The 27,051-nt window shown below is 39.9% G+C and overlaps 1 protein-coding gene across 2 annotated transcripts in view; it reads left to right on the top strand.

Moving 5' to 3' along the window:
* Window positions 1-21,292, top strand: part of STK33 (serine/threonine kinase 33) — a 190,546-nt gene extending 169,254 nt beyond the window's left edge. For both annotated transcript variants that reach the window (XM_006162900.2, XM_006162901.2), the window contains 2 exons: window positions 2,575-2,754; window positions 20,502-21,292. In XM_006162900.2, coding sequence (XP_006162962.1) covers window positions 2,575-2,754; window positions 20,502-20,708 — 387 coding nt within the window. In that variant the 3' untranslated portion in view covers window positions 20,709-21,292. The remainder of the gene's footprint in view (window positions 1-2,574; window positions 2,755-20,501) is intronic.
* The last annotated feature ends 5,759 nt before the right edge of the window (window positions 21,293-27,051 follow it).

Genomic DNA, 27,051 nt, shown 5'->3' with positions numbered 1-27,051 from the left:
GGTCACACCGCAATCCCTTCTCCTCCATTCTCCTCTTGGGATCTTGGGCACACACGCACACGTGCCCGGCGTGAGTTTTAAGCCACTGGGTCCGGGACGCGAACCGCAGTCAACTACATGGGAGTCCAGCGACATAGCCATTACGCTAACTGCTGGTTCCCAATAATGATCCTAATTTTGCTATCACTATTCCATATTTAATGTTTGTCTATGTCTTTAAACCTGAATGTATTAAACCCAATAAATCCTCAACAGTGCTTTCAGATGACTGCCCTTAGCATGTCCTATCTCGTAGCTTTTTGTGTCACTGATGCTTGACTCTTTAATCCACCCTCATCCAGATTAATTTAGAATCACTTCTTAGCTGTGCCCACACCTGAACTTCTCATTTAATCTAAATGTAATCACAATGTCTTGTCCATATTCTCTCTAACAGTCCAAGTTAAGATGAAAAATATTTAAGCATACCTAGTCAAGCAGGAGCCTTTTGAGCCTGTATTCATGTATTTCTTTGCACATTCAGTGGGGTATTATATTTGGGTAAATAGAGTTCATATAAAATGGCCAATTTTGGTATGGTATAGTCATACCCAGTATATAAAGAATACATTGAGTCCTGTCATAATCAAATGACCCCATTATATCTAAAACTTCCAGGTAGGAAAGGATTTTCAAATCACATACAGTCGTGTGTCACTTGATGATAGGGATGTGTTCTGAGAAAGGCATCACTAGGTGCGATGCTGTGTGTGAACATCACACCGTGTACTTACGTGGGTGAGTAATAGGCTAGATGGTATAGCCTGTTCCTCGTAGGCTACAGACCTGTACAGTATGTCTCTGCAGTGAATACTGTAGGCAGCTACAACACAATGGTTATGTGTATCTAAACACATTGAAACATAGGTACAGTAGAAATACAGTATAAAAGTTGTGTTTTTTTTTTTTTTTTTTAATGGTGTACCTACCAGGAAATTGTCTCGTGACGTGTCCTTTGTATAAGCATGCTGCATGGTTCTTTCAGGCTCAACTATTTTTTCTCTAAACGTTGACATATTGTAGATGATGTTATATAACAGGTATGAGTGTGTGACAGTGGCATCAGAAGTTTTGCCATTTATTCAGCATTATAGTTTTTCTGGGTGACCGTTACTGAATTTGGGATACTATCTTAATAGATGTAAGAATCTTTTCAATTATCTAAGCTATTTTTAACACCAAGAATTTTTTTTTTTTTTTTGGAGAGGTTTTTGCTATAGGGTGCATGTGCTCGCCAGCAGACAGACAGAGAGATATAGAGACAGAAAGTGAGAAATCACCCCCCAGGGGGGATGGTCACACCGCAATCCCTTCTCCTCCATTCTCCTCTTGGGATCTTGGGCACACACGCACACGTGCCCGGTGTGAGTTTTAAGCCACTGGGTCCGGGACGCGAACCGCAGTCAACTACATGGGAGTCCAGCGACATAGCCATTACGCTAACTGCTGGTTCCCAATAATGATCCTAATTTTGCTATCACTATTCCATATTTAATGTTTGTCTATGTCTTTAAACCTGAATGTATTAAACCCAATAAATCCTCAACAGTGCATTCAGATGACTGCCCTTAGCATGTCCTATCTCGTAGCTTTTTGTGTCACTGATGCTTGACTCTTTAATCCACCCTCATCCAGATTAATTTAGAATCACTTCTTAGCTGTGCCCACACCTGAACTTCTCATTTAATCTAAATGTAATCACAATGTCTTGTCCATATTCTCTCTAACAGTCCAAGTTAAGATGAAAAATATTTAAGCATACCTAGTCAAGCAGGAGCCTTTTGAGCCTGTATTCATGTATTTCTTTGCACATTCAGTGGGGTATTATATTTGGGTAAATAGAGTTCATATAAAATGGCCAATTTTGGTATGGTATAGTCATACCCAGTATATAAAGAATACATTGAGTCCTGTCATAATCAAATGACCCCATTATATCTAAAACTTCCAGGTAGGAAAGGATTTTCAAATCACATACAGTCGTGTGTCACTTGATGATAGGGATGTGTTCTGAGAAAGGCATCACTAGGTGCGATGCTGTGTGTGAACATCACACCGTGTACTTACGTGGGTGAGTAATAGGCTAGATGGTATAGCCTGTTCCTCGTAGGCTACAGACCTGTACAGTATGTCTCTGCAGTGAATACTGTAGGCAGCTACAACACAATGGTTATGTGTATCTAAACACATTGAAACATAGGTACAGTAGAAATACAGTATAAAAGTTGTGTTTTTTTTTTTTTTTTTTAATGGTGTACCTACCAGGAAATTGTCTCGTGACGTGTCCTTTGTATAAGCATGCTGCATGGTTCTTTCAGGCTCAACTATTTTTTCTCTAAACGTTGACATATTGTAGATGATGTTATATAACAGGTATGAGTGTGTGACAGTGGCATCAGAAGTTTTGCCATTTATTCAGCATTATAGTTTTTCTGGGTGACCGTTACTGAATTTGGGATACTATCTTAATAGATGTAAGAATCTTTTCAATTATCTAAGCTATTTTTAACACCAAGAATTTATTGTTAATATTAGGGTAATATGCTGTCTTCGGTGAGGCCAACCAATGTACTAGAAATGATGAAAGAATGGAAAAATAATCCAGAAAGTGATGAGGAAAACACAAATCCATCCGCTCAAGAAACATTGAAAAGTTACCAACCCAAGGGAAATGTCCATGATGTCAATTCTTTGGATGAAGAGCACGACAAACAGGTAGGAAAAATTAGCAAAACAAGTAGGGAGAACAAGAGTTTCATTTTTCCAAACTGTAAAGTACCCTCAGGACACTTAGACCAATTCTTTCAACTCTGTCTTTTGTTGGTTATTTGTTTGTACCAAGGGACTTGCATTACACAGCAGGTAAAGTACTTCCTGCCCTGCAGGGTATCACAGTTGAACAGTGTGGCTCACGTGTTCATTTCAACTTCAGTGATTATGGAAAGCAGGGGTCTGCAGGCTTTTCTGTAAGGGAACAAACAGTAAATATTTTAGGATTGTGGGCCTTAATAGTTTCGGTAACAGCAACTCAACTCTGATGTTATAGGAGGAAAACAGCCATGAGAACTAAATAAATGAGCATATTTATTTTATCCAACTCAATTTTATTATTTTTATTTTGTACTGAGAAAGATGGTATTTTGTATTTGGTGTACAAGTCAAAATTAATAATTTTTGTACTTTACCAGCCTATAGAATGTGTAATGGTGTTATGTATTACCTAGAAAAGGATAATTATTACATTACCCAATTATTTATGTCCGATTTTGTGATAACCAAAACTCTTTATATAGGTTTATCTTATTATATATGAATATAACCTTACTCTTTTTGATGAATAGAATTTAGTAACATTTTGATTAACTTTAGATTGTGGCCTGTTATCTGTATATCCTGACAGTCTGTCCAAACCTCCTTTATTATTTTTTTTCTGTTTTAAAATTGTTGTATTTCAATATTTGTGAAAAATTTTTCTTTATCTGGTTATTCTCCTACTGTCTTAAAGTCTAATTCTTCACTAAGAATTGAGCACCCTGCCTGGGGAGGGAAGGGCTGTGTTCACCTGAGGACAGGCCAGACTTATTGTGAGGAACTGCTACTGTGCAGAGAGGTTCTGGTGGGTAAATCTCAAACCAGACCCAGGAGGGTGCTGTCAGAAACTTAGAGAAAGGGCCCTGTTAGAGTGATCTGTTAGTCGATTTACTGGTTGGAAACTTCTTTACCTACTTGATAGCAAAAATCTAGATGATAAGCTTAATGTGATGATTCAGATATTTTGATATAATCATACTTTATGTAAACATAAGCTTTTTGAATTTTGTTAGTCCACTCTAGTCTATAAATAACTCCTGCATTTCTTAGCAGCTATGTGTATTTTATATTCTCCTTAAAAATAATATTCTAAAACCTATGTTTATATTTCTTATTAACCATAGTTTGAAGATTTTTCTTTTTGCTGACTTAACATTTTATATGTACATATACATACATACTATATTTGGGTAAATATAGCTCATGTAAAATGGCCTATTTTTATATGGTATAGTCATCTGGGATAAGAAGAATACACTGAGTCCGTTATACACACATGTATGCATACAAATATATTCTCACATATTTGCATATACACATTACATATACATACACACATGAATGTACACACACATACACACACACACACAAATGCTTATACAACATTTTTTGCAGTCTTGATTACATCTGTATTTTTTCATTGAATCTGACATGAAATTTGCTTGTGAGCCAAATGTCTTCCATTTCCTCTTCCATTGCTTTGTCACACTTTTCCACCTTCCTCCCTCCATCCCTTCTGCAAGTTACAAAATAATAGGACTTGCTGTGCTATTCTCAGCTGCTTCCAACTATGGAACAAAAGAATTGGAAAAAGTCAGTTTTCCTTAGTGTTTTCTTTCTTTAGAAAATAAATTTTAGCCCTCTGAGTCCATGAGAATAAATCACAATATGAAAATATGATGGTCGTTCCACCATTTTGGCACAGTTTTATATCCCAATATTGAAGCCTTGTAATATGGCATATGCACCCAGACACAGCACTTAGAATGCCACAAAGGTTAAAAGCACAGTAGATCTAGGCTGCCTAGATTTAAACCCTGGCTTCATCACTCAGAAGCTTTGTGACATTGGGTAGCTCTTCAGACCTCTATTTTACCATCTGTAAAATAGGATTAATAACACATCAACTAAGGCTCATTGAAATCATTCATGTATCACTCTTGGCATGTCATATGTACTTATTAATGTTAGTTACTGTTCATTATTTTGTTATTAGATCATTTGCATAGGATATTAGTAAAATTGCTTGTGTTTTTTCCTGGTTGTGTCAAGGTTCCTTTGAGTATAGGTATGGGAACAAACTAATAAACCAAGAAGTATCATTTTCAAAGATAATAAAGTGATGCTTCTAACCTCATTTGCCATCTTAGTGTAGTGACGTTCCTAGGGTACCACAGTAGATGGGCAAGGTGACTTGGTACATCTCCCTACTAAACTAGATGAAGGCTATTTTCCTGCTATACTTTGGAGTCCCCCAAAAGTTCATATGTTGGAACTTAGTTATATAGTAAGGGTGTTAAGTTAAAACTTAGTCTCTTTATGGTGTCCTAGGGTGTTTGGTATTCTAGGGTGAGGCCTTTGGGTGTGATAAAGGCAGGGTCCCAATGACTGAGTTCTAAAAGATTTATTAGAGGGAAAAAGAGACAAGAATAGGTAGAAACTTATGGACAGCCATTCTGTTCAAGATCCTGCTCTCTGCCATATTGTATCTGAACTAATGCCAGTCTTGTGTCTTTGGACTTTCCAGTCACCAGCATCATGAGTCAAATCATGAGTCAAGTAAACCTTTACAAATCACCCAGTCTTCATTGTTTCTATTAACAACATAATAATGGACTTAAACAGAAATTGGCATAGTTGGCAGGATTGTGTTGATACAGATACCTGAAAATGTGGAAGGAACTTTGGAACTGGGAAATAGGTAGAAATTAGGAGAAGTCAAGGAAAAAGTCTAGATTCTTGTGGAGGTTCAGAAGAACAGTTTAAACGTGAATGAGAACATTTTAGAGATTGGTCAAACAGTGGTGATTCTGATAGAAATATGGATGTTGATAGAAATATGGCTAGTAGAGGCCATTCTGAGGAGGTTTTGGAAGAAAATGAGGAAATTGTTGGGAATTGGAGGAAAGATCATTGTGTTATACTATAGCAAATAATTTGGCAGCAAACTGTTCATGTCCTAAGGCTATGTTGAGTATTGAATTTAAGTGTGATGAAGAGATGATAAAATTTCAAGGCAAAATATAGAAGAAGTTGCATGGTTATTATTAACTATATATAGTAAGGTGTGAGAGGAAGGAAATTACTTAAAGACAGAACTTGGGGCTAGCAGGTAGTATAGTGATTAAGGCATTGGACTCTCACATGGTTGACCACAGTTCAAGTCCCAGACCTAGTGGCTTGCTTTCTCACTTTCTCTCTCTCACTTACTCTCTCACTCTTGGTCTCTCTCTGATAAGTGCATGTGCCCTACAGCAAATTAAAAAAAAAATTAATAAAATTAAATAAATAATTCCAAATAAAGGCAGAACTTATAATGAAAAGGGATGCAGAACAGAAAATATTGGAAAATTAATAATATGGCTATGTGGCAGAGAATGCAAAAGTATGTTTTGCAGAGAAAAGTGTAGCCAAGAGACTGTTTAGTAAAGAGATTGGCAGAGCTAGAAGGGATACAAGTAATAATTTTCAGGAAAACAGGGAAGATTCTAGAGGGCATTGTCTCTCCCATCACAAGCCCAAAAGCTCAGGAGGGCAGAGTGGTTTCACAGGACTGGCCAGGGGCAGGTTTGTTGCCCTGAGCCACCTTGGGACTTGGTTCCTTGCATCCCACCAAAGCATTCCTCAGCTTTGATTGTGTTTCAAGCAGCACCTGCTGTTAAGGCTGCTGCTCCACACTTTGCTCCAGAACTTGCCAGTGGCAGGTCTTGGTGGTCTCTATGTAGAGGTAATTTTGTGGGTTGCAGAATTTAAGAGACATACAGACACTAAGAGAGTGAAGACCTCTACTGAGATTTCAAAGACTGTCTCTAGTAGCCTTGGTGCCTAGCTAAGACCTATTGCAAGGGCGGAGCTGCAAGAGAGAGGCTCCAATAGAGCACACCAAATGGAAATATCGGGTTGGAGTAGAGAGTACCCAACATGGTCATGTCTAGTAGAACCATAGGAGTGAGACCAGCCTCAAATTCCAGAACCGTGGGTCTATAAACATCCAGCAGCAGCCTGGAAAACTGAATGTGTGGCACTCCAACTAGAGACAAGTACAGGATGAGCCTAGGAGGACAGGAGAACAAGGCTGCCTGATGGTTTGAGGACCCAACCCCTTTGGTGCATCCAGGATGCAGCACATGGAGTTTGAAGATTGAATGTCTGCCTACTTGGGTTTCAGACTTGCTTGGGTCTGCTATTCCTTTCTTCCAATGGAATGGAAAGGAAATTGCCACCCCATGCACTCCACAGACTCACAGCAGCTGGAAGGAATCTGTCTGAGACTTTAGACTTTGGAGTTAATGTTAGAATGAGTTGAGACTGTGAGAGCCATTGGGATGATTTTGTACGGAAGAAGTCATGAGTTTGGGGGGCTAGTGACAGGAAGCTGTAGTTTGGTGTCCACCAGAAATCGTGTGTTTGGACTTGGTTATATTGTAAAAGCATTAAGTGAAAACCTAATGCTGTCCCAGAGTGATGTCATAAGGTCATTAGAGTGGGCCTCCTGTGATTGAGTTCTGGTGGGCTAGTAAGAGGGAAAAGAGATCAAAACAGATAAAAATATTTGGATAACTCCAGATCCTACTCTCCACCATGTTATAGCTGGCCTGATGCTAGCCTTTGGACTTTCCAGACACTAAATTTTGAGTCAAATAAACCTCTATTCTTTATAAATCACCCATTCTCAAATATCTCTGTAAGTAATACAGTAATGGACTGATATACCCCACTAATGTTAGTCTTAACTGTGTAACTTGTTTTGGTTGATGGGATGTAAAAGTTTGCATGGTTTAGCTTGCACTCTTATATTTCTGCCACCTGCCAGGAAAAGAATACACCCACAGAGCTACAGGTGTCAGAGTTCTGAAGTTTAGTGGTATAGACCTGAACCTAATCCATCATGTCAAGGAAAAAATATATGGAAAATTTAGTACATATTTCATGAAGCAAACTAATAGAACTATTCATAAACATGCACAACATAATGTATTATTCAGTGTTAAAGAGTGACTATGGGGGGAACCAGCAGTTAGCATAATGGCTATGTCGCTGGACTCTCACGTAGTCGACCGCGGTTCGTGTCCCAGACCCGGTGGCTTAAAACTCACGCCGGGTGCATGTACGTGCGTGCCCAAGATCCCGAGAGGAGAATGGAGGAGAAGGGATTGCGGCGTGACCATCCCCCCTGGGGGGTGATTTCTCGCTTTCTGTCTCTATGTCTCTCTCTGTCTGGCTGGCGAGCGCACGCGCCCTACAGTGAAAATCTCTCAAAAAAAAAAAAAAAAAAAAAGAGTGACTATGGGTATATCCTTGATATTTGTACATTGTATGCTTGTCTTAAAAAACCATATTGTAGCCCACAAAGACGTACATTGATTATATTGTAAACCAAAAATTAAAATTTAAAAAATATGAATACATTTTAAAAATTGTATTAAGAGAAAAATGTGAAATTATCTCTAAAGAATTTCTAGCATTTTTTAGTTTTACTAGTGTGTATATTCACCTTCTTAATGATCATTTTTGATTACTTAAAATAAACCAACTTGGCTCACTTTTAAAGAACAAATCAAAACAAAAGCCTCAACTATAATAGAGCCACATTCTATAGCTAATTGAGAAAAATATGTATTTTTTATCATAAAATACAGAGATTTTGACTGTTACTTGTTATGTAGTTGTACAGAAATGAATTAACATATGAAGCTTAAACTGCTATCCTTGAAAAGGTTTACAGTATTTGTAAGGTTGGTCCTAGGCCGGCATTTGGGAAAACTTAGATTTTAGGACAGTTGCTACTATTAACTTGTAAGAATGAGTCACTGTGTCTAAACTATTTGTGAAAACAGTATAGTGTATGCTGAACACCTGCTTTCCTTCTGTGAGTCTGGTATTTGTATGCTGAACACCTGCTTTCCTTCTGTGAGGCATTAGGAGGCATTAGGCAGAGTCTGCTAAGATGACCAGCTCCCAGTACAAACCCTGGGTACCGGGTCTCTAACGAGCTTCTGTGGTTGGCTCCATCCACACACGTGTCTTAACTCATTGCTTGGGAATTAAGTTCCTCTTGTCTGACTCTACGGGGAGAAGACACTTGGAAGCTTGTGTCTGGTTTCCCCTGGATTGGGAATTAAGTTCCTCTTGTCTGACTCTACTGGGAGAAGACACTTGGAAGCTTTGTCTGTTTTCCCCTGGACTTTGCCCCTAGTGTTTTTTTGTTTTTTGTTTTTTGTTTTTTGTTTTTCTTTTCCTTTTGGTTGTTGTGCTTTGCAACCTTGCATTGTGATAACTTATTGCATTGAGTATGATTATATATTGAGTCTTGTGAGTTCTTCCAGTGAATCATCGAACCTGGGGTAATCTTAGGATCTCCAAAACACAGTTGAATAACTGTTGCAAAAGCTAATTAATACAGGTACAAATCACTAGCTGCTAACATGAATCTTAACCTGTTGTTGTCTGATCTAATGCTGTTTGCAATATAATTTGCTGGTTTAGATTAATAGGTTCCCATGAACAACAAAGCTTTTGTTCTAAAGAGACTCTGTTTCTGTTCTACTCCCACAAAAAGCTTACTGAATAAGACTTAGGTTTCACTACAAGCTTAGCCACACTTCCATCCTTGAAGGGATATATTTGTGAATGCTTTAAGTCATTTCCCTTCTCTTCAAACCCTGGCCATGGCTCAGCTCCCTTTAGGCCCAATAGCTGTTTGGCCATGCTGTGCACATCCTTTCTGCATGGAGAAACAACCCATTGAGTTGGGTTGTAACAAGTATTGCTTCAATTCTAAATGTATTAATTTGGATTCATTAATCTCTAACCATGCCTTTGAGCTTTAATTATTGCATGTACAATATTACATCGAGATCATTCTAAATCCCACAAAACAGCGTTGTAATTTCTGTTTTAAACTGTCTGTGTATCATCAAGAAGGTAAGAGGAAAAGGTGTCTTTCCTGGAAGTCCAGGTTTCTACCTGGTATCATTTGCCTTGAGCCTGAGGAACTTTATTTACATTTCATGTCCACTGGTGATGAATTCTCTCAGTTTTTTTTTAATCTGAAAATATCTTTATTTTGCTTTAATTTTTAAAAGATATCTTCTCTGCTTATAGACTTCTGGTTATATAGGGCTTTTTTGATCCGCACTTTAAAGATATTGTTCCACTGCCTTCTGGCTTTCAGTTTTCCTGATGCAGAGTCAGTGGCACTTTGAAATGTTCTTTCCTTATATATATATTGCATCACTTTTCTCTGGATGCTTTCAAGATACTCTCTTTAGCTTTGGTTTTGAGTAGTTTGATGATGATGTTGCTAAGCATCATGTTTTTTTCAGAGCTTCATGAATCTGTAAATTTGTATTTTTAGCCACATGTGGAAATTTTTGTCATGTTCTTTTTATTTCCTATTTTTTTCTGAAACTTCAATTACTTACATGTTAAATAGTTTGGTTTTCTTTATAGATCTCTGAGACTCTAATTCATTTTTGAAATCTTTTTTCCTATCTGTTTTTTATATTGGATACTTTATGTTCATCTCTCTTCAAGTTTACTGGTTCTTATTAATAATTTTATGACTTAATACCAAAAAATTGGGAATTTTATATGAAATGGTCAGATTCCTTTGAAGAAATGAAAACATATAAACAAAATTAGAATATATAGTTCTACATTTTTTTTAAGATCAAAGCTGTAATTAAGAACCTTCCTAGGAAAGCTTCATTTCCAAATGATTTTATTGCTTAATTCTTTCAGATATTTAAAGAAGAAATAAAAGAAAACTTGGCATGGTGGTTGATGGTGCTGGACTCCCACATGGCCAACTGTGGTTTGAGTCCCGGACCAGCCAGGCGGCTGGCCTTTTCACTTACTCTCTGTCTCTCCTCCCCTCTCTCTCTCTCTCTGGTTAAATTAAAATAAATAAATAAATAAAGTTAAATAAAATAATTCTTTAAAGAAAAAAGAAAAATTGCACAAACTCTTGAGAATATTTTTAAACTCATTTATAAGTCAAGCATAGCATTAATGCCAAGTTGTGACAGAGAAATTACAAAAAAATATTATTTGTAAATAATTTTCATAAATATAGGCTCAAAAATGTTAAACTCAGTATTAGCAAACTGAATCCAGAAAAGCATAAAGAATAATGCATCGTAAGTGTGGAGTATATTCTAGGAATGAAAATTTGGATTAATATCCAAAAAGATCAATCAATGTAATTCACTATATTAATAGATAAAGGAGAAAAATCCATGTAGTTATCTCATTAATTTTGAAAACAGTATTTGGTAAAATTCAGTGAGAAAAGCAACATACTAAGAATAGAAGGGAAATTACATAATAAAGGATTAAAAATAAAACTAAACTAAAACTGGTATTATACTTAATGGTAAATATTTAATATTTTCACACTAAAGATAGGAGAAAGGCAAGGATGTCCTCTCTTGCTGCCCCCTCAAGCTGATTTATCCATTTCCTCAGAGGAGAGAGAGACAGGCATACCCACAGTGGGGTCTTCATGCTGTGATCCAGCCAGCCTCAGCCAGCTCAGATCACCAGAATGAGCGTGTGTGCCTGGTGTATAGAGGGAGGCTCTCGGCATCAAACTGGGACCTTTCCTGGCGGGTCCAGTTGCATTATCGCTGTGACACCCTGTGGCCCCATTGCTCTCACTCCTTTTTTTTTTTTAAGTTTATTTTTTTGGGGGGGGAGCAGCAGATGGCGTAATGGTTACATCACTGGACTCCCATGTAGTTGACTATGGTTTGAGTCCCAGACCCAGTGGCTTAAAAAATTCACACTGGGTGCATGTGCATGTGTACCCAAAGTCCCAAGAAGAGAATGAAGGAAAAGGGATTGCAGCATGGCCATCCCCCTGGAAGTGATTTCTTGCTTTCTGTCTCTATGGTGAGTGCGTATGCCCTATAGTAAAAACCTCTCCTCCCCCCAAAAAAATGATTTATTTTATTTATCATTATTATTTTTTAATTTCTACAGGGCTTGTGTGCTTACCAGAGAGAGGGAGAGAGACAGAAAGACAGAGAGAGAGAAAGAGAGAGAGAGAGAGAGAGAGAGAGAAGGGGAGAGAGAGAGAAGGGAAGTGAGAAAGCAAGCCACCAGGTCTGGAACTCTCACTACTTATTTTTAACATTGTACTAGAGTTTCTAGTCAATGCAAGTAAACTAGTTAAAGACATAAAATGATATAGATCAAAAAGAAAGAGTATTTGTAGATGACATGATTATATACATAGAAAAGTCCAAGGAGTCCACAAAAATGAATTAAGGAGGCTGCAGGAAGCAAGATCAATATAACAAAGTCAACTTTATTTTTATGTATTATCAATGAACAATTGGAAAACAAAACATGTAAATATCATTCAAAATATCACAAAAATAAAACATTTAGTGATAAATCTAAAAATATGTACAACATAGTTATAACAAAGCCCACAAAAATTACTATTGAGTGAATTTGAAGATGACTGAAATATATGTGAAAACATACCATGTTCAGGCATTTAAATATTTGGTACTGTTAAGATGTCAGTTTTCCCCTAAGTAATCTGTAATTTTAAACCAATTCCAAGTAAAATCTAGAACATTTGCTTTTCTTGTAGAAATTGACAAAATGATTCTAAAATTTACTTCTCAATACGTAAGACCTAGAACAGCTAAAATAACCTGGAAACAGCAAAGTTTCAGGACTTATATAGCCTGATTTCAACACTTATTTTATTGCTACAGTCATAATACTGTGCAGTATTGGTGTAAGGAGAGACACATAGATCAATGGAATAAAATTGGGAGACTAGAAATATATACACACATACAGTCAGTTAATTTTTTGATAGATTTCAAAGCAATTCATTGAAGAAAAGCTAGTTTTTCAATAAGTAGTACCAGAACTTTAGAATTTCTACATAAGAAAAGAAACAAACTTTGATCCAAACTGTGCATAAAAATTAGTTTAAAATGAGTAGACCTAAATCTAAAAGCTAAACCGTAAAGCTCCTACGAGAAAATATAGGAGACCATCTTCCATTCAAAGAGTAATCAGAGATTTCTTAGAATATAGAAAGCATTTTTTACAAATTGATAAAATGGGCTTCATAAAAATTAGACACTTTAACTTGTCAAAACCATGTAAAGAAAAAGAATAAGCAAGCCACAAATAGGGAGAAATATTTACAAGAAATACATCTGATAAAGGACCTAAATGTAAAATATAGAGATAATCCTTACAACTCAATAATAAGTCAATCTGGGTTTTTAAAAAATGATCATAAGGGCCAGGTCTATAGCCTAGTGGTTAAGGGAGGTGGATCCCAAATGGCTGACCATGGTTCAAATCCCAGCCCTGTTTAGACAGGCCTGGCATGTTGTGTGTGCATGCCTAAAATCCTGACAGAATGGAGGAGAGGAGAAGGGATTTGGTATAATCACACCCCATTGGGGTTGCTTTCTTCTTCTTTCTCTGTCTCTATTTCTCTGTCTCTCTCTGGTGAGCCCACAAGCTCTCTCTCAATTAAACAAATAGATAAAATGGTCATAAGACTTGAACAGACACTTCAGACAGGGAATTACACAAGGAGTCAATAAGCTTATGAAAAATGCCCAACATCATTAGTCATCAGGAGAAGTCAGGTTAAGGTCACAATGAAATACCATTATACGCTTTCTAGAATGGCCAAAATTAAAGACTGGCAGGTCCAAATATTGGCAAAGGTATGGAACAACTGGAATTTGTCTACATTGCTGGTTGGAATGCAAAATGGTAGTACTTTCAGAATATAGTTAATTTTTTTTTTGAGAGGTTTTTCGCTATAGGGCGCGTGCACTCGCCAGACAGACAGAGACATAGAGACAGAAAGCGAGAAATCACCCCCCAGGGGGCATGGTCATGCTGCAATTCCTTCTCCTCCATTCTCCTCTCAGGATCTTGGGCACGCATGCACACGCGCCCGGCGTGAGTTTTAAGCCACTGGGTCCGGGACGCGAACCGCGGTCGACTACGTGGGAGTCCAGCGACATAGCCATTACGCTAACTGCTGATTCCCCAGAATATAGTTTTAAAGTTTCTTGTAAAGTTAAGCATTCAGTTACTGTTTACCCAGCAATCTCAAATTCACAAAAACATTTGTAAGCACATGAAGATATTGGGTTGTTGGAAAAGTCGTGACATATATTTTTCTGTTTTTCTATGCAAAAACACATTATGTTGTAAAACATGTTTATAGCAGCTTTATATATAAGCAGACCAAACTAGAAATAACTCAGATGTTCACTGACAGAAGAATGAGTAAACAAATTGTGGTATATCCATATAATGGAATACTACCTGACAAGAAAAAAAAGAATTAATTACTGATACATGGATGAATATTAAAAATCTGTTTCACTAGCATGAGAACCTAAAAATAGTTCAATAAAAATTTTAATTGAAAATGTTAAGCAAAAGATGTCAGATATAGAATAATTCATACTGTACTCTTTTTCATTTATATAAAGTTTTAGAAAAGGCAAAACTAATTTACATTGAAAAAGAAATCAGAATAGCTGCGACCCCAATATGAGAGGTTAATTTGAAGGGAATTGTTCTATTTATTGATTATGGTGTTGCTTATATAGGTCTATTCATTTTTCAGAATTCATCAAACTTGAGATTTATGTAGTCTACTGTATGTAAATTATACCTTAGTTACAGAGAAAAGATATTTATGTATTTCTCTCATTTGCAAGTTAGATTCTATTTTCATTAACTCCATTCAAGACTCATATTTTTATGTGGGTAATCTTATTTTTTTTTTAAAAAAAAGGCTATATAGTGGAATGCTAATTTCTCTTCTCCCCATTGATTTTCTTTTCCTTTCTTCCTCCTCCCAAAAACCATAGGAATGTGAGAGAAGGGGGGTGACCACAGCAAGCAAAACTATAGCAGACAACTTGTATCGGAATTTTTTCATTTGGACCTTGTGCAGGCCTATAATTTGGATGTGTGACTCTAGAAATGGTTGCTATGGTGATAAACCACTTACTTAAATAGCATGTATTTTACTCAAAATTCAGAAAAATGGTAACAGTTTCTAGTAATCATGAACTGGTATTAACTTGCAGGGATATGCCTAGAGCTTACAGGTTTTGCATCCATTATCACCAGATAAGTTCATCAGGTTAAAGTTATACTAGTGAATAATGCAATATGTATGTTTAGCCCAATTTTCTTGTTACATATCTCCCCTTGCACACATGGAGCCCCCTTTTCAAGATTAATAATATGAGCTGGAGAAATCAGTCCAAGGGCACTGAATTACAGAAAGGTAGAACTAGAGGGACCCTTTTAAGGTCATCTTTTCCATCATGCTGCCTCCAGTAGGAGTGACTATTCTTCAACTGTCCCAAATGGTAAGAATTTGTCCAAGATGAAGAACAAATGAACTGCTGCTAGGCCTAGCCCCTGGTTAACCATCTTGACTGATTGCAGCTTCAGAGAGGTCGTCTAGCTCCACAGCACTGTCCCCTTCTTCATTCTATAGATTTTGATTATATATATCTTCTTAAGCCTTGTTATTATTTTTTTAGATTGAAAAGCTGTCTTATAGAGAAACCTCCACTCCTTAATCATATTAGTAGCCTGTCTGTAAACCTTCTCTGGTCCTTTTATATTTGTTCAAGCTGGTTGCACCATTTCAGGTATGAGTTCATCATGATTTTATGGAAGGATAAAAGAATTCCTTTGATTTCTAAGGTGCTTTCTGATGATAGTCAGATTTTCTTGACCACTGAGCAGTGGTCTATTAGACCAGTATATTCAGAGAACAATCTATAATGATTTTTAGATCCTCTCAGATTGGTATGTAGATGGCCAGCCAACTCAATAATGATCATTTAGAATCTTTCCTCTTGAAACTGAGTATTGAAAGTCCCTGTCATCGTTCTTGCCCTTGTACAGTCTTGTGGGAGCTTATCACGTTCTGTTTGCCATTCATGACCTGGAAGATCTTACAGCCTTGGCAATTTCGCTTTTCATTTCCTGGTCCTGTTACCTATAAAACTGTAAAATTGCAGCAATGATAGCATAGATCCCTGAGGAATCTCACCAGCTATGCAAGAGGAAAGGGGGAAACTTAAAACTTAGATAATCGATAACCTAATAAAATAAATCTCTGAAAAATTAAGATTTGTTCATTTTCCTTGAAAGCCTGGAAGCTGAAATTTTCCTTGGCCACTTATGTTCCACGAGGAGAGGCTTGTCTCTTTGTGAGGAAAACAACAGCTCAACCCAAAGTGCATGGCCCACGGTGGCCGTTCTGCACCCATGTTCTGTTAGCATCAGAGAATGATTTAAGTGAGGGGTTATTTAAGAGAGAATTCTTCAGAGACATGATTAAGATTCTTCCTACTAAACAATGGTATCCTAAACTTAATACAACTGCAAATTAGCATAGAGAAATGAATGGTAAGGTACACAGTATTTCTCACAGTAAGCCATATACTCAGACATTTCTAAACATTTGCAGAAAATATTTGCATAAAGGTAAGTAGATTTACATTGATAGTATTAGGAAGTGAAGGAACAGATACTGTAATTTGTTTCAGTGAAGCCAATTTTAAGCTGATTTTGAGCACAGTTAGAATATGGTGGACTGTGGTACCAGCAGGTGGCATGGTGGTTAAGGTGCTGGACTCCCTCATGGCTGACCAGGGTTCAAGTCTCAGACCTGGCAGCTTGAAAATGACACTGGGCGGGAACCAGCAGTTAGCGTGATAGCTATGTCGCTGGACTCCCACGTAGTCGACCGCGGTTTGCGTCCTGGACCCGGTGGCTTAAAACTCATGCCTGGCGCATGTGCGTGCGTGCCCAAGATCCCGAGAGGAGAATGGAGGAGAAGGGATTGCGGCGTGATCATCCCCTCTGGGGGCTGATTTCTCGCTTTCTGTCTCTCTGTCTCTCTCTGTCTGTCTGGCGAGTGCACGCGCCCTATAGCGAAAAATCTCTCCAAAAAAAAAGAAAAGAAAATGACACTGGGTGAGTATACATGTGTGCCTAAAATCTTGAGAAGAGAATGGAAGAGAAGGGATTGTGGCATTGCTTCCCCACTGGGGCGTGATTTCTCTCTCTCTCTGTCTTTGTCTTTAGTGAGCACATATGCCCTATGACTAAGAAACCTAAAAATAAAAAGTATATGGTAGACTTCAGTAATTTTAACATGTGTTAAACACCAAATTAACAAGGAAATAAAAAAAACAGGTACTGCTGGTAAGAGTGTAAGTTGATAAAATTGCAGTAGAAGGCAATATGGTAATATCTTTCAACATTATAAATCCATATACCTTTTTACCCAGTGATTCCACTTCTAAATGTACTTCCTATAGCATAGGAAAAATAGCAAAAATCTCTCCAAAAAAATAAATAAAATTACTAAAATTAGAAATAAATGTGGCTGAGGAATATTTATGGCTCATCTTATTACAGAACGAACCAGAAATATCATGTATTTATACCAAAGGAATATTTTGGTTTAGAGTCTTTTTTCCTTCTATTTTTATAATTTTTTTTTGGAGAGGTTTTTTTTTTTTTTTTTTTTTTTTTTTTTTTTTTTTTTTTTTTTGGGGCTTGGGCGTCACCCACAAAATATGAATGGAAACTACTAGGAGGAATGGCTAAACATTAAAAGTTAATTCCTCTGAGGAATAGTGAATAATCATAGGGATAGGTGGGGAAGAACTGCTGTTTCTCATTTGATCCTTAGAATACTCTGACTTTTAGGACTGTGAACACATGATACTTAGAAAACAATAAACATGAAATAATTGTTTACAAAAAGACCTCTCAGAATAGGATCTAGCCACTGGAATTTTAAGGTAGATCTTTCTTTGATATGAGACATATCATCGTCCCACTTTTGTATTCAACAATCATTGAACGCTAGTTTTGTGCTGGACTCTCTATTACATATGATGTCTCATTTAATCTTCCTATCACCTATTTTTTTTGTCTGTCTTTATGCCAGTACTATGCCAATTTGATTACAATAACTTTGTAGCATATTTTGAAATTGGATAGTGTGATGCCTCCTTTTTTTTTTTTTGTAGAGTTTTTTTTTTTTTTTTTTTTTTTGCTATAGGGCATGTGCGCTCACCAGAAAGACAGAGAGAGATAGAGAAACAGAAAGCAAGAAATCACTCCCCGGGCAGGTGGCCACGCTGCAGTCCCTTCTCCTTTATTCTCCTCTCGGGATCTTGGGCACACACCCACTTGCCCGGCATGAGTTTAAGCCACTGGGTCTGGGACTTGAACCACAGTTGACTACATGGGAGTCCAGCGACATAGCCATTACACCAACTGCTGGTCCTTATAATTTTGAGAATTATCTTAAAATACAGTATCCAAGAAGAAAATGCCAGAGCCTTTATTTATTTATTTTGAAAGGAGAAACAAAAAGATCTATACCTCAAATCCTACACATAGAGACTATTTCTGAGTACTTCTTCCTGGTGGCTGCAACTTCTGAATCTACGTCAGTGACTGGAGTGTATTAACAAACAGAACACTGAAGAAGAATGGGAATGTTAAGCCAGATGTAAACATAAGCACATCAGAAAGAAAATGAATCTCTAGTTTGTAGAATATTAGTTGCAGTGGGCATGTTAGAAAACATTTCCTCACCTACCTGAATGATAGCTTAAAGTCCAAGTAGAAATGTCAAATAGAACATTACATTTAGATTCACCTTTAAATGGGATGTGCAGGGAAAGTTACTTAAATTTTATGAATCGAAATGTCCCAGGTAGGTTCCATGTCTTAGAGAGCAGAACTGTGCTAGACAAAGCAATTTGGCCCCAGCCAGATGCTAGAACAGATGCCAGAGTGTCCTGTCCTCATTCTGTTGTCGAGCATGAGTATTCAGTGAGAGGATTCAACTCACATTAATAAATTCTAAAGAAATTTAAATATTTTCTGCTTCTCAAAAGAATGCACAGTGAAGCAACTAGAAATTTTCTTTTTACCTTTCAAAATCTATACAAATTAATTTTGCAAGGTACAAAATGCTTTTTGAGTGTTATCTGCTCAAGAATTAGCATACTGTCACAAGGCCAGACAAGAGTGATGTTCTGAAGAGGCACACATTTAAGGGATGCCTGTTGTAAGGAAACATCAGATAGATTTTCTTTCTTTTGAAGTACGGGTACCAAAAAATGTAAATGACCCAAAGTTTTACTGCAGTCCTCAAAAGTCATGCATTCATTGGAAAATATGAAGTGCCAGCTACTCTGTGTAAAACCACAGTCACTGGAGCCTATGAGTGTGGATTATCAAAGAACACACCAGATTCATTTGCTTTGCTTTACATGTCATCTTCTCTCATTCTTTGAAAATTCTTGTCCTGATTGTTAGCTCACATGTGCTCTTTCAGTTAACCAGGTGATTACCCTTGTCAGCCCTCTCAGGTCTTTCTGTGTAAATAGTGCTTGAAGCCCCATTCCTTGGCCCCTGTCCTGCTTTGTAGGTCTTTTGAGACATGCTCTGCTCTTTTAGAACTCTATGCTCAGCTTCATTTAATTAAAATTGATCACTTTAAAAATGAACCTAAGGTCAAAATGGATTCTGCTTCCCTCATGACAGCAGGATTTGAAACTATTTGCTCCTATACTGTGGATTGAGGTGACTTGAGAAAATAAAGTTGCCTGTCAAAATCCTTTCTACTTTGTTTTGTATTTTATAGCTCATGAAGCACTTTCATGACCACCCCTCTGTTCATTCTTGTGTGCCTCGTAGTAAACGTTACAAATGTGATTTCTGCCTTGTAATTGTGAGGAACAGAGACACAAAGAGATCTACAGACCTGCCCTGTGGTGTGGCTGGGATTGAAAGCCAGACCCTAGAATTAAGGTAGAGAGTGGTGGGACTGTGAGAATAGACCACAGAGCCACTTTACACCCAGGTTAGAAAGAATTATCATGATATACTTGTCAGGGTACCCAGACAAATGTTAAAACTTGTCTAGAAATCTGTAAAGGTGGGGACCAGGAGATGGCATAATGGTTATGTTGCTGGACTCCCATGTAGTCAACCACGGTTCGAGTCCTGGACCCGGCAGCTTAAACCTCATGCTGGGTGTGTGTGCCCAAAATCCTGAGAGGAGATTGGAGGATTAGGGATTGTGGTGTGGCCATCCCCTCTCAGGGGGTGATTTCTTGTTTTCTGTCTCTCTGTCTTTCTAGAAAGCACACATGCCCAATAGCAAAAATATCTCTAGAAAGAAAGAAAGAAAGAAAGAAAGAAAGAAAGAAAGAAAGAAAGAAAGAAAGAAAGAAAAATCTGTAAAGACGAAGTGAAATGAGTACAGTTATATCCACGGGGACCTCCTTGTGCAATATTACCATACGTTTACTTTCATTTTACATGGCCAAGGTTTTAAAATTTAGTGTTGTTGTTACCCCACAACAACACTAGACAATGTAGATAGCTTGAATGTGCTAAAGGAGCTTTCTTTGGCATTTAATGAGGATTTTACAATGTTCCTGGTTCAGTTCGTATCTGGTAGCTAGAGAGTGCTCCAAGGAGCAAGTCCTGGACAACTTCGTAGTTTCTTGCTTCTTTGAACGGATGTATGCTGGTTTGTGTCTGAAAATTAACCAGGCCTCTTCCTTTACTTGTAGTCTACTGCTGATGAAAAGAAATCGTCTACGGCCAGTAAGAAGACAGATGTGGACAACTTTGACATGGGCTGTTCCACATTTAGCAAGTTCTTCCCAGTTGAAATCAAGGGAGAAGTAGAGAAAACCACTGTGACTCCAAGCCAAACAGTAACAGCCAAATACGTTGCTAAATCCACTGCCCTGTCTAGAGCCAAAAAGAAACTCTAAGGTTCCCTCCTGCGCCGCACGGTATAAAACAAAGCTGCTCTTTCTAGTGCTAAAATGAGGGGATATGAGGGGAAGAACAGCACTGTATCTCGCTTGTAGCCTTTTAGCGCCGTTGAGCCCTGCCATGTATTTGTACCAGTTACAATTGAAGCTAGTTATCTGCAAAACAGCATGAACCACACATGGTATTAAAGGAAGCCACCAGCAGGCTTGATGGCAGGTTGCAGAGAAACCACCTCAGGCTGTATGCAAGGGTTGCTGAGGGGCAGATGCCTTCTTTGCAAAGCCGTGAGCACACTTGCTCTGTTTTACTTCCAGTTCTTATATTTAGGCGCAATTATTTATGGGGAGAACAAGAGGCCAAATATGGCAATGGAGGTTTCAAATAATTATGTGCACTTTGCACTAGAAGACTTTGTTATAAAATTACTAATAAACTTGCCATAGGCATTACAGCAGAAGTGCTTCATCATTACACATGTTCTTGTGATTTTAGGTTGCTATAGATTGTTTAAGACAACTTAACTTTAAATGTTAAAAAAATAGATTTTATAACTGCTTGCCATTAACTTGCTGCTAAATTCTCAATGTATTGATGAAATCAATAAAAAAAAAAACAGAAAAACAAACAAACAAAAAACCAAGATGTTACTATGCACGTTAATTTTTATGTTAACAAGGGGTAGATGAGGTCCTATAAGTCCTTGTGCAAATTACGAGCATGGTCTGTTACTGCAGTGGTAAGCACACCTCTCTGCGGAAGGTCAGAGGCTGGATACCAGGGAAATGCATCATGACTCTTAGCGTTATACATAACTGCTTTCCATCTGGGTAAATAAGTTTGTCTTTCAAGGTCAAATTGGGCGATGGATGCTTGCCTTGGCTTCCTACACAAATTCTAAAGGAACAGTTTGCATTTGCCTTTACCTTTGTAAAGTAGTGACCTAGATTCATTCAATCCCCGTGGGACTGTCAGACCTCCAGAACGCCCCCTCCTGACCAGCTGCATGTTGTATTTCTATGCAACATGTACTCGTTGCGTGTAAATATATATGGTGGCTAAAGGTGGTCCCTGCACTTGTACTTCTTAAACTAATTTAGAAGACACGTGCAGTTCTGAATGAGAACACTGGCTTCCGTTGCTGCCGGCCGAGTGGTTCTGCCAGTATTTCCTTAGTACCTTCACTGTGCTTCACTCGAGGGAACCTGCCAGCCACAGTGTATCTTTATAAATTATCTGGATTTTTTTTTTCTCTAGAGTGCATTTACTCACGGGAGAGACAGAGAGAAAGGGAGAAATCACCCCTGCAAGGGGGATGGCTACACCACAGTCCCTTTTCCTTCATTCTCCTCAGGATTTGGGGCATGCATGTACATGCACCTGGTGTGATTTTTCAAGCCACCAGGTGCAGAACTCTAACCATGCAGTCAGCTATGTGAGCTCCAGTGCCTCAACCACCACAATACCTGCTGCCCATCTGGATCTTATTTTTATAACTGGAGTTGACATAGCTTCTTTACGGTCCTTCTCCCTTCTCAGTGATTATTTCTAGTTGTATTGGGGGCCCATAAACCATCTTTGGCGCTTTGAGATTCCTCACAGGGTGTAGTGAGTCTGTCTGGGAGGAGTGTGTTTTGTTCAGCCGAGGAACATCCTGACCTCATTCCCTACATGGAGATTTCTCTCCCTTGTGGTCCTCTTAGAGGCAGAGGTGGGAACCACGATCCTGTCACCTCCAGCAGGAAAGAGGAGACCTCTAGTGCCTGGTGGGAGCAGCTTCTGGTCTCCTTTCAGGAGAGCCAACCAAGACTGTAGGTTTGGTTCTGCCCTACCCTGGGCCTGAAAATGGAAGATTCCCTACATTCAAAATGCTCTTACTTTCACAGTGATACTGTCTTTAAGGGTTAGAAAATTCTCTTGATAAATTGAGGATCATCCACATTTCCCTTGGCCTTAAATTAGGGATTCTGCTTAATAAGCTTGCACAGAGGCCTAGCACTAACCACTAATTAAAAGGTGAAGTCATTTTTTTTTCTTTCTTTTTTTTTTTGGAGAGGTTTTTGCTATAGGGTGTGTGCGCTCGCCAGACAGACAGAGAGAGACAGGGAGATAGAAAGCAAGAAATCACCCCCCAGGGGGGATGGTCACGCCACAATCCCTTCTCCTCCATTCTCCTCTTGGGATCTTGGGCACGCACGCACACATGCCTGGCGTGAGTTTTAAGCCACCGGGTCTGGGATGCGAACCAAGGTCGACTACATGGGAGTCCAGTGACATAGCCATTACGCTAACTGCTGGTTCCCAAAGGCGAAGTCATTTTATAACAAAATAGTGCATCTGCCCCTTTTCCCAGCCGACCTCAGACAAGGTGAGCCGTCTTTCCCACCATAAGTGTTCTGTTAACTCTTCTCCATCTAAAACTTCATTTTATTTTTATAGAATTATTTTGATGGAAATTTAATTCACTCTTTCTAGAGATAATTTCCATATTATTTTTATTTGTTATTTATTTGGATGAAACACACTTGGACCAGCTCACACTTGGAGTTTTGCTTTTCAGCTGATGTGCCACTTTAATGTCTGGGGTTATATGGCCCTTTTTTCTCCATTTGCTCTCACGGACGTGGAAAAATAACTTTTCCACTTCAGATTGGCTTTCAGTGACTAGTAGGCCAACTCCATGGCATCGATGTCAACAACTGACACCTCCTATACCCAGAAGGCACACTGTCTGAGGCAGTGAAGAGCAGGTAGTATTTCCAAGGAACACAAATCCTGATGGCCACTCTGACTTGAGTGACACATCGGTCAAGGCTGGAGAGATACACCCAGAGATAAATGCAGGCTTGGAGCGGGGACAAGTTGGGCTGAGGAGAACAGATGATGCTATCAGAGAAGGGCTTCAACTTGGAGCAGAACACAAGTGGGTTGAAGGTAAGGGAGAAAAATGAAGACAAGTATACTGAACGAAGAAAACTGGATGACAGCACAGGGTTCCACTCAACCAGGAAGCAGAAGTCACAGGCGGGATGCACTGCTTGTGCAGTAGCTGTGGCTCCAGGCTAGTCTGAGGCAAAGGAGCCCCTCCACGGCCAGGGCACCAGTGAACCTAGACAGAGACACCAGCTGGTGAAGCAGAACAGAGCTGAGCTGGGGGAGGGTGTGGTATGGTTTGAGGGGAGGGGAAAATGGGAAGAAAAAAAATAATTTTGTGCTTGTCACTGAAATGCTTTGTTTAAATAATTCTATTTGACTCCAAAATGTTAAGTTCCAGGTTAGACAGATCAAAAGCAGCCAGTCTTGAAAATGAAGCATTTTCAATTCCAGCCGTGCTGTTGGAATAGAGAATAAAGGCTTTGTTCAAACATGCATTCCCAGCAGTGAGCAGAGCTTTGAAATTGGCCAGGAAGTTGTGTCCTGTCATGGCTGCTCTTGGCCGAAGACCAAGAAGCTGTGGCCTCTAGGAAGTGCCCCTGAGCTGAGTATTTTCCATCTGTCCCTCCGGACCCCCTCTGCCTGCTCTGCCCATCTGCCCAGAGAGGCTGATCTCTAGGGGCTGCATTAACAGGTTCCTTGGCCTCTGAATTTGTTGGGATTCTATCAGTGGAGGCACTGACAGATCAGAGGGTGCACAGCCTCCCAGCTGGGTCCCTTCCCAAAGACCAGGAGCTATTACCCTGGGGTCTTGAGTCTTCGTCTGTGGGTTTCCCTTACCCCTCTCATTGAAGACCATGTCAGGGAAGAGCTTTATATGTGGTCTCTCAGTTAAACACTCAGCTTCCCCAATCGAGTGAGCCATCTGTCATTAGCTGCAGTCCAAAGTGCTCTAGACCCTTCCTTTGTCACTGCTGCATTGTTCTTGACCCAGGACAGTTTTGTCTCTGGTTGCCAAACTCCTACCGAATTACAGTACAGTGAAGAGCAGCAGGCTGAAATGAGCGAGCTTTGAAATTGGCCAGGAAGTTGTGTCCTGTCATGGCTGCTCTTGGCCGAAGACCAAGAAGCTGTGGCCTCTAGGAAGTGCCCCTGAGCTGAGTATTTTCCATCTGTCCCTCCGGACCCCCTCTGCCTGCTCTGCCCATCTGCCCAGAGAGGCTGATCTCTAGGGGCTGCATTAACAGGTTCCTTGGCCTCTGAATTTGTTGGGATTCTATCAGTGGAGGCACTGACAGATCAGAGGGTGCACAGCCTCCCAGCTGGGTCCCTTCCCAAAGACCAGGAGCTATTACCCTGGGGTCTTGAGTCTTCGTCTGTGGGTTTCCCTTACCCCTCTCATTGAAGACCATGTCAGGGAAGAGCTTTATATGTGGTCTCTCAGTTAAACACTCAGCTTCCCCAATCGAGTGAGCCATCTGTCATTAGCTGCAGTCCAAAGTGCTCTAGACCCTTCCTTTGTCACTGCTGCATTGTTCTTGACCCAGGACAGTTTTGTCTCTGGTTGCCAAACTCCTACCGAATTACAGTACAGTGAAGAGCAGCAGGCTGAAATGAGCTTTTTCTGGAAAACAAAACAAAAATGATGCCACTGGTCAGTAGGGGTTAGGAGAGAGCGTGGCAGGGGAGGGGCTCTGAGGTTGGAACCCAGGCTGAGCAACATCCATCTAGCATTGCCCAGCTGCATCGGAAATTGTGTAGACCTCAAAGATTTACACTGAGGTCTCGAAGTCCAACCTTAGCTTTGGGAGCCTGAAGAAAACATACTTTACTTTAACAGCCCAGAGGGACCATAGCCTGGTAGGGGAGCTGCCCCCGGCTGTCCCCTGGCTATGGATGGAGGCAGGTGGCAGAGGTTTCCAGGGAGCCTCTGAGACCCAGGAGGCACGGGCGACCTGAGGATAAGACAGCTCCCTGGGCTTTGTGTTTGCTTCACCTCTCTACGAGCACTAAAAATGACTTTACAGAAGCATTTTCAAGTTCAATTTGCACTATTCAGAGGTCTCGCGTAGTTCACTCTTACTCTTCAGGATCCTGCATTTTTCTCAGTGAGCTGGCTTAGAACCGACTCTGATTTCTATTGAGCACATTGTTATCACTTAATTCTCGTTGGTGAGCCAATTTTCTTTTTGCCTTTGTTCTTCAAAAGAAGGCCATGTTCGGTCTCACATTTTTTTGTGGCTGCCTTCCCCAGTCTCCGGGATAATCAACTCAAGTCTGTTCTCACGATGTTGATTCTCCGCATTTCCCTGGATTACCTGGAGCAGCCCCAGCAGGAGCAGGGGCACTGCCCACCACTGCCCTCACCTCACTTCAAGCAGCAACTCAGAGCTGGCAGTCAGACACTGGGAGGGTCAGTTAGGCCGCTGCACTGTCACCACTGCAGTCTCAAGGAGCTCTCCTTCCTTGTTGCCCAGTGCCCTCCCAGACACCCTGACGGGGCCCCACAAACACAGGGTGAGACCTCAGAGGGCCTTCTCCCCAACAGAGGCAGTGGCTCCTGGCCAGGTTCTGCCCCCAGTACAGACTCCTGATCATCCCTCCCCTGTCTGGTTTCTGCAGCATCTTTCAGACACATCCGTGGCATTGATACGGAGGTTATGTAAGTCTTCCTGCCCTTGGCCTGAAATACAATCTTTGTCTCTTTCTCTGCAAGCAAGTTCCTGAAAACAAGCTATTGTTTAGGAAAGACTGTCCTCATCAGCACTGCAAGTCGTCTCCATCCCCAGGACCAGGACCAATTACGGGGCCCCAGGCATCAGTGTTTCCAGTCTGACCAAAGGGCAAGACAAGCGGATGGGGGATGGAGAGCAACCCACACTCCCCACTCCACAGAGGGACACCCTTGCGTGGTTTGGCGACCAAGCCAACCATCAGTCGGAGCTCCTGGAAATCAGCGTCGTCCTCCGATGAGCTGGGCTTGGAGCTATGTAAGTAGAAGCGGTCTCCGTCCTGTAACTGAAGTCCCCTTCAGGATCATGAAGTCAAAATCGCAGCGACACTCACAGAGGCTGGCACGTGCCAGTTGCCATTCTAAGCCCTTTACATGAACACATTTGTCTTCCTCCTTGCGACAGCTTGTGACGGTGGCAAAGTTACTGTCCCTACAGAGGAATAAACTGAGTCACAGATTAAGAAACATGTCCCAGGTCACAGAGCTGAGAAGTGGTGGAACCCAATTTGAACCCAGCCACCAGCTCATGTGTCACTGTGGCACTTCATGCCTCCCAAGGCACTCGCAATTCGTTCTCCACTACAGGCCTGAGATTGCTGTGAATTTTGATCTCAGAGTTTCCTAAGGCCAAGTGGCTCTTAAAAACCTCTGTCTCCTGGGCCTTAGAGTAGTAATTTTGGCAAGCTTGGAGCTTGAAGAGGATAAGCCAGGCAAGGTGGCATGTGCCGGTAATC

The sequence above is a fragment of the Tupaia chinensis genome, unplaced genomic scaffold (genome assembly GCF_000334495.1).
Source record: "Tupaia chinensis unplaced genomic scaffold, TupChi_1.0 Scaffold141165_1, whole genome shotgun sequence".
Lineage (NCBI taxonomy): Eukaryota > Metazoa > Chordata > Mammalia > Scandentia > Tupaiidae > Tupaia > Tupaia belangeri.
The sequence above is the reverse complement of the archived record's forward strand: the minus strand, read 5'-3'. Positions and strand labels throughout refer to the sequence as shown.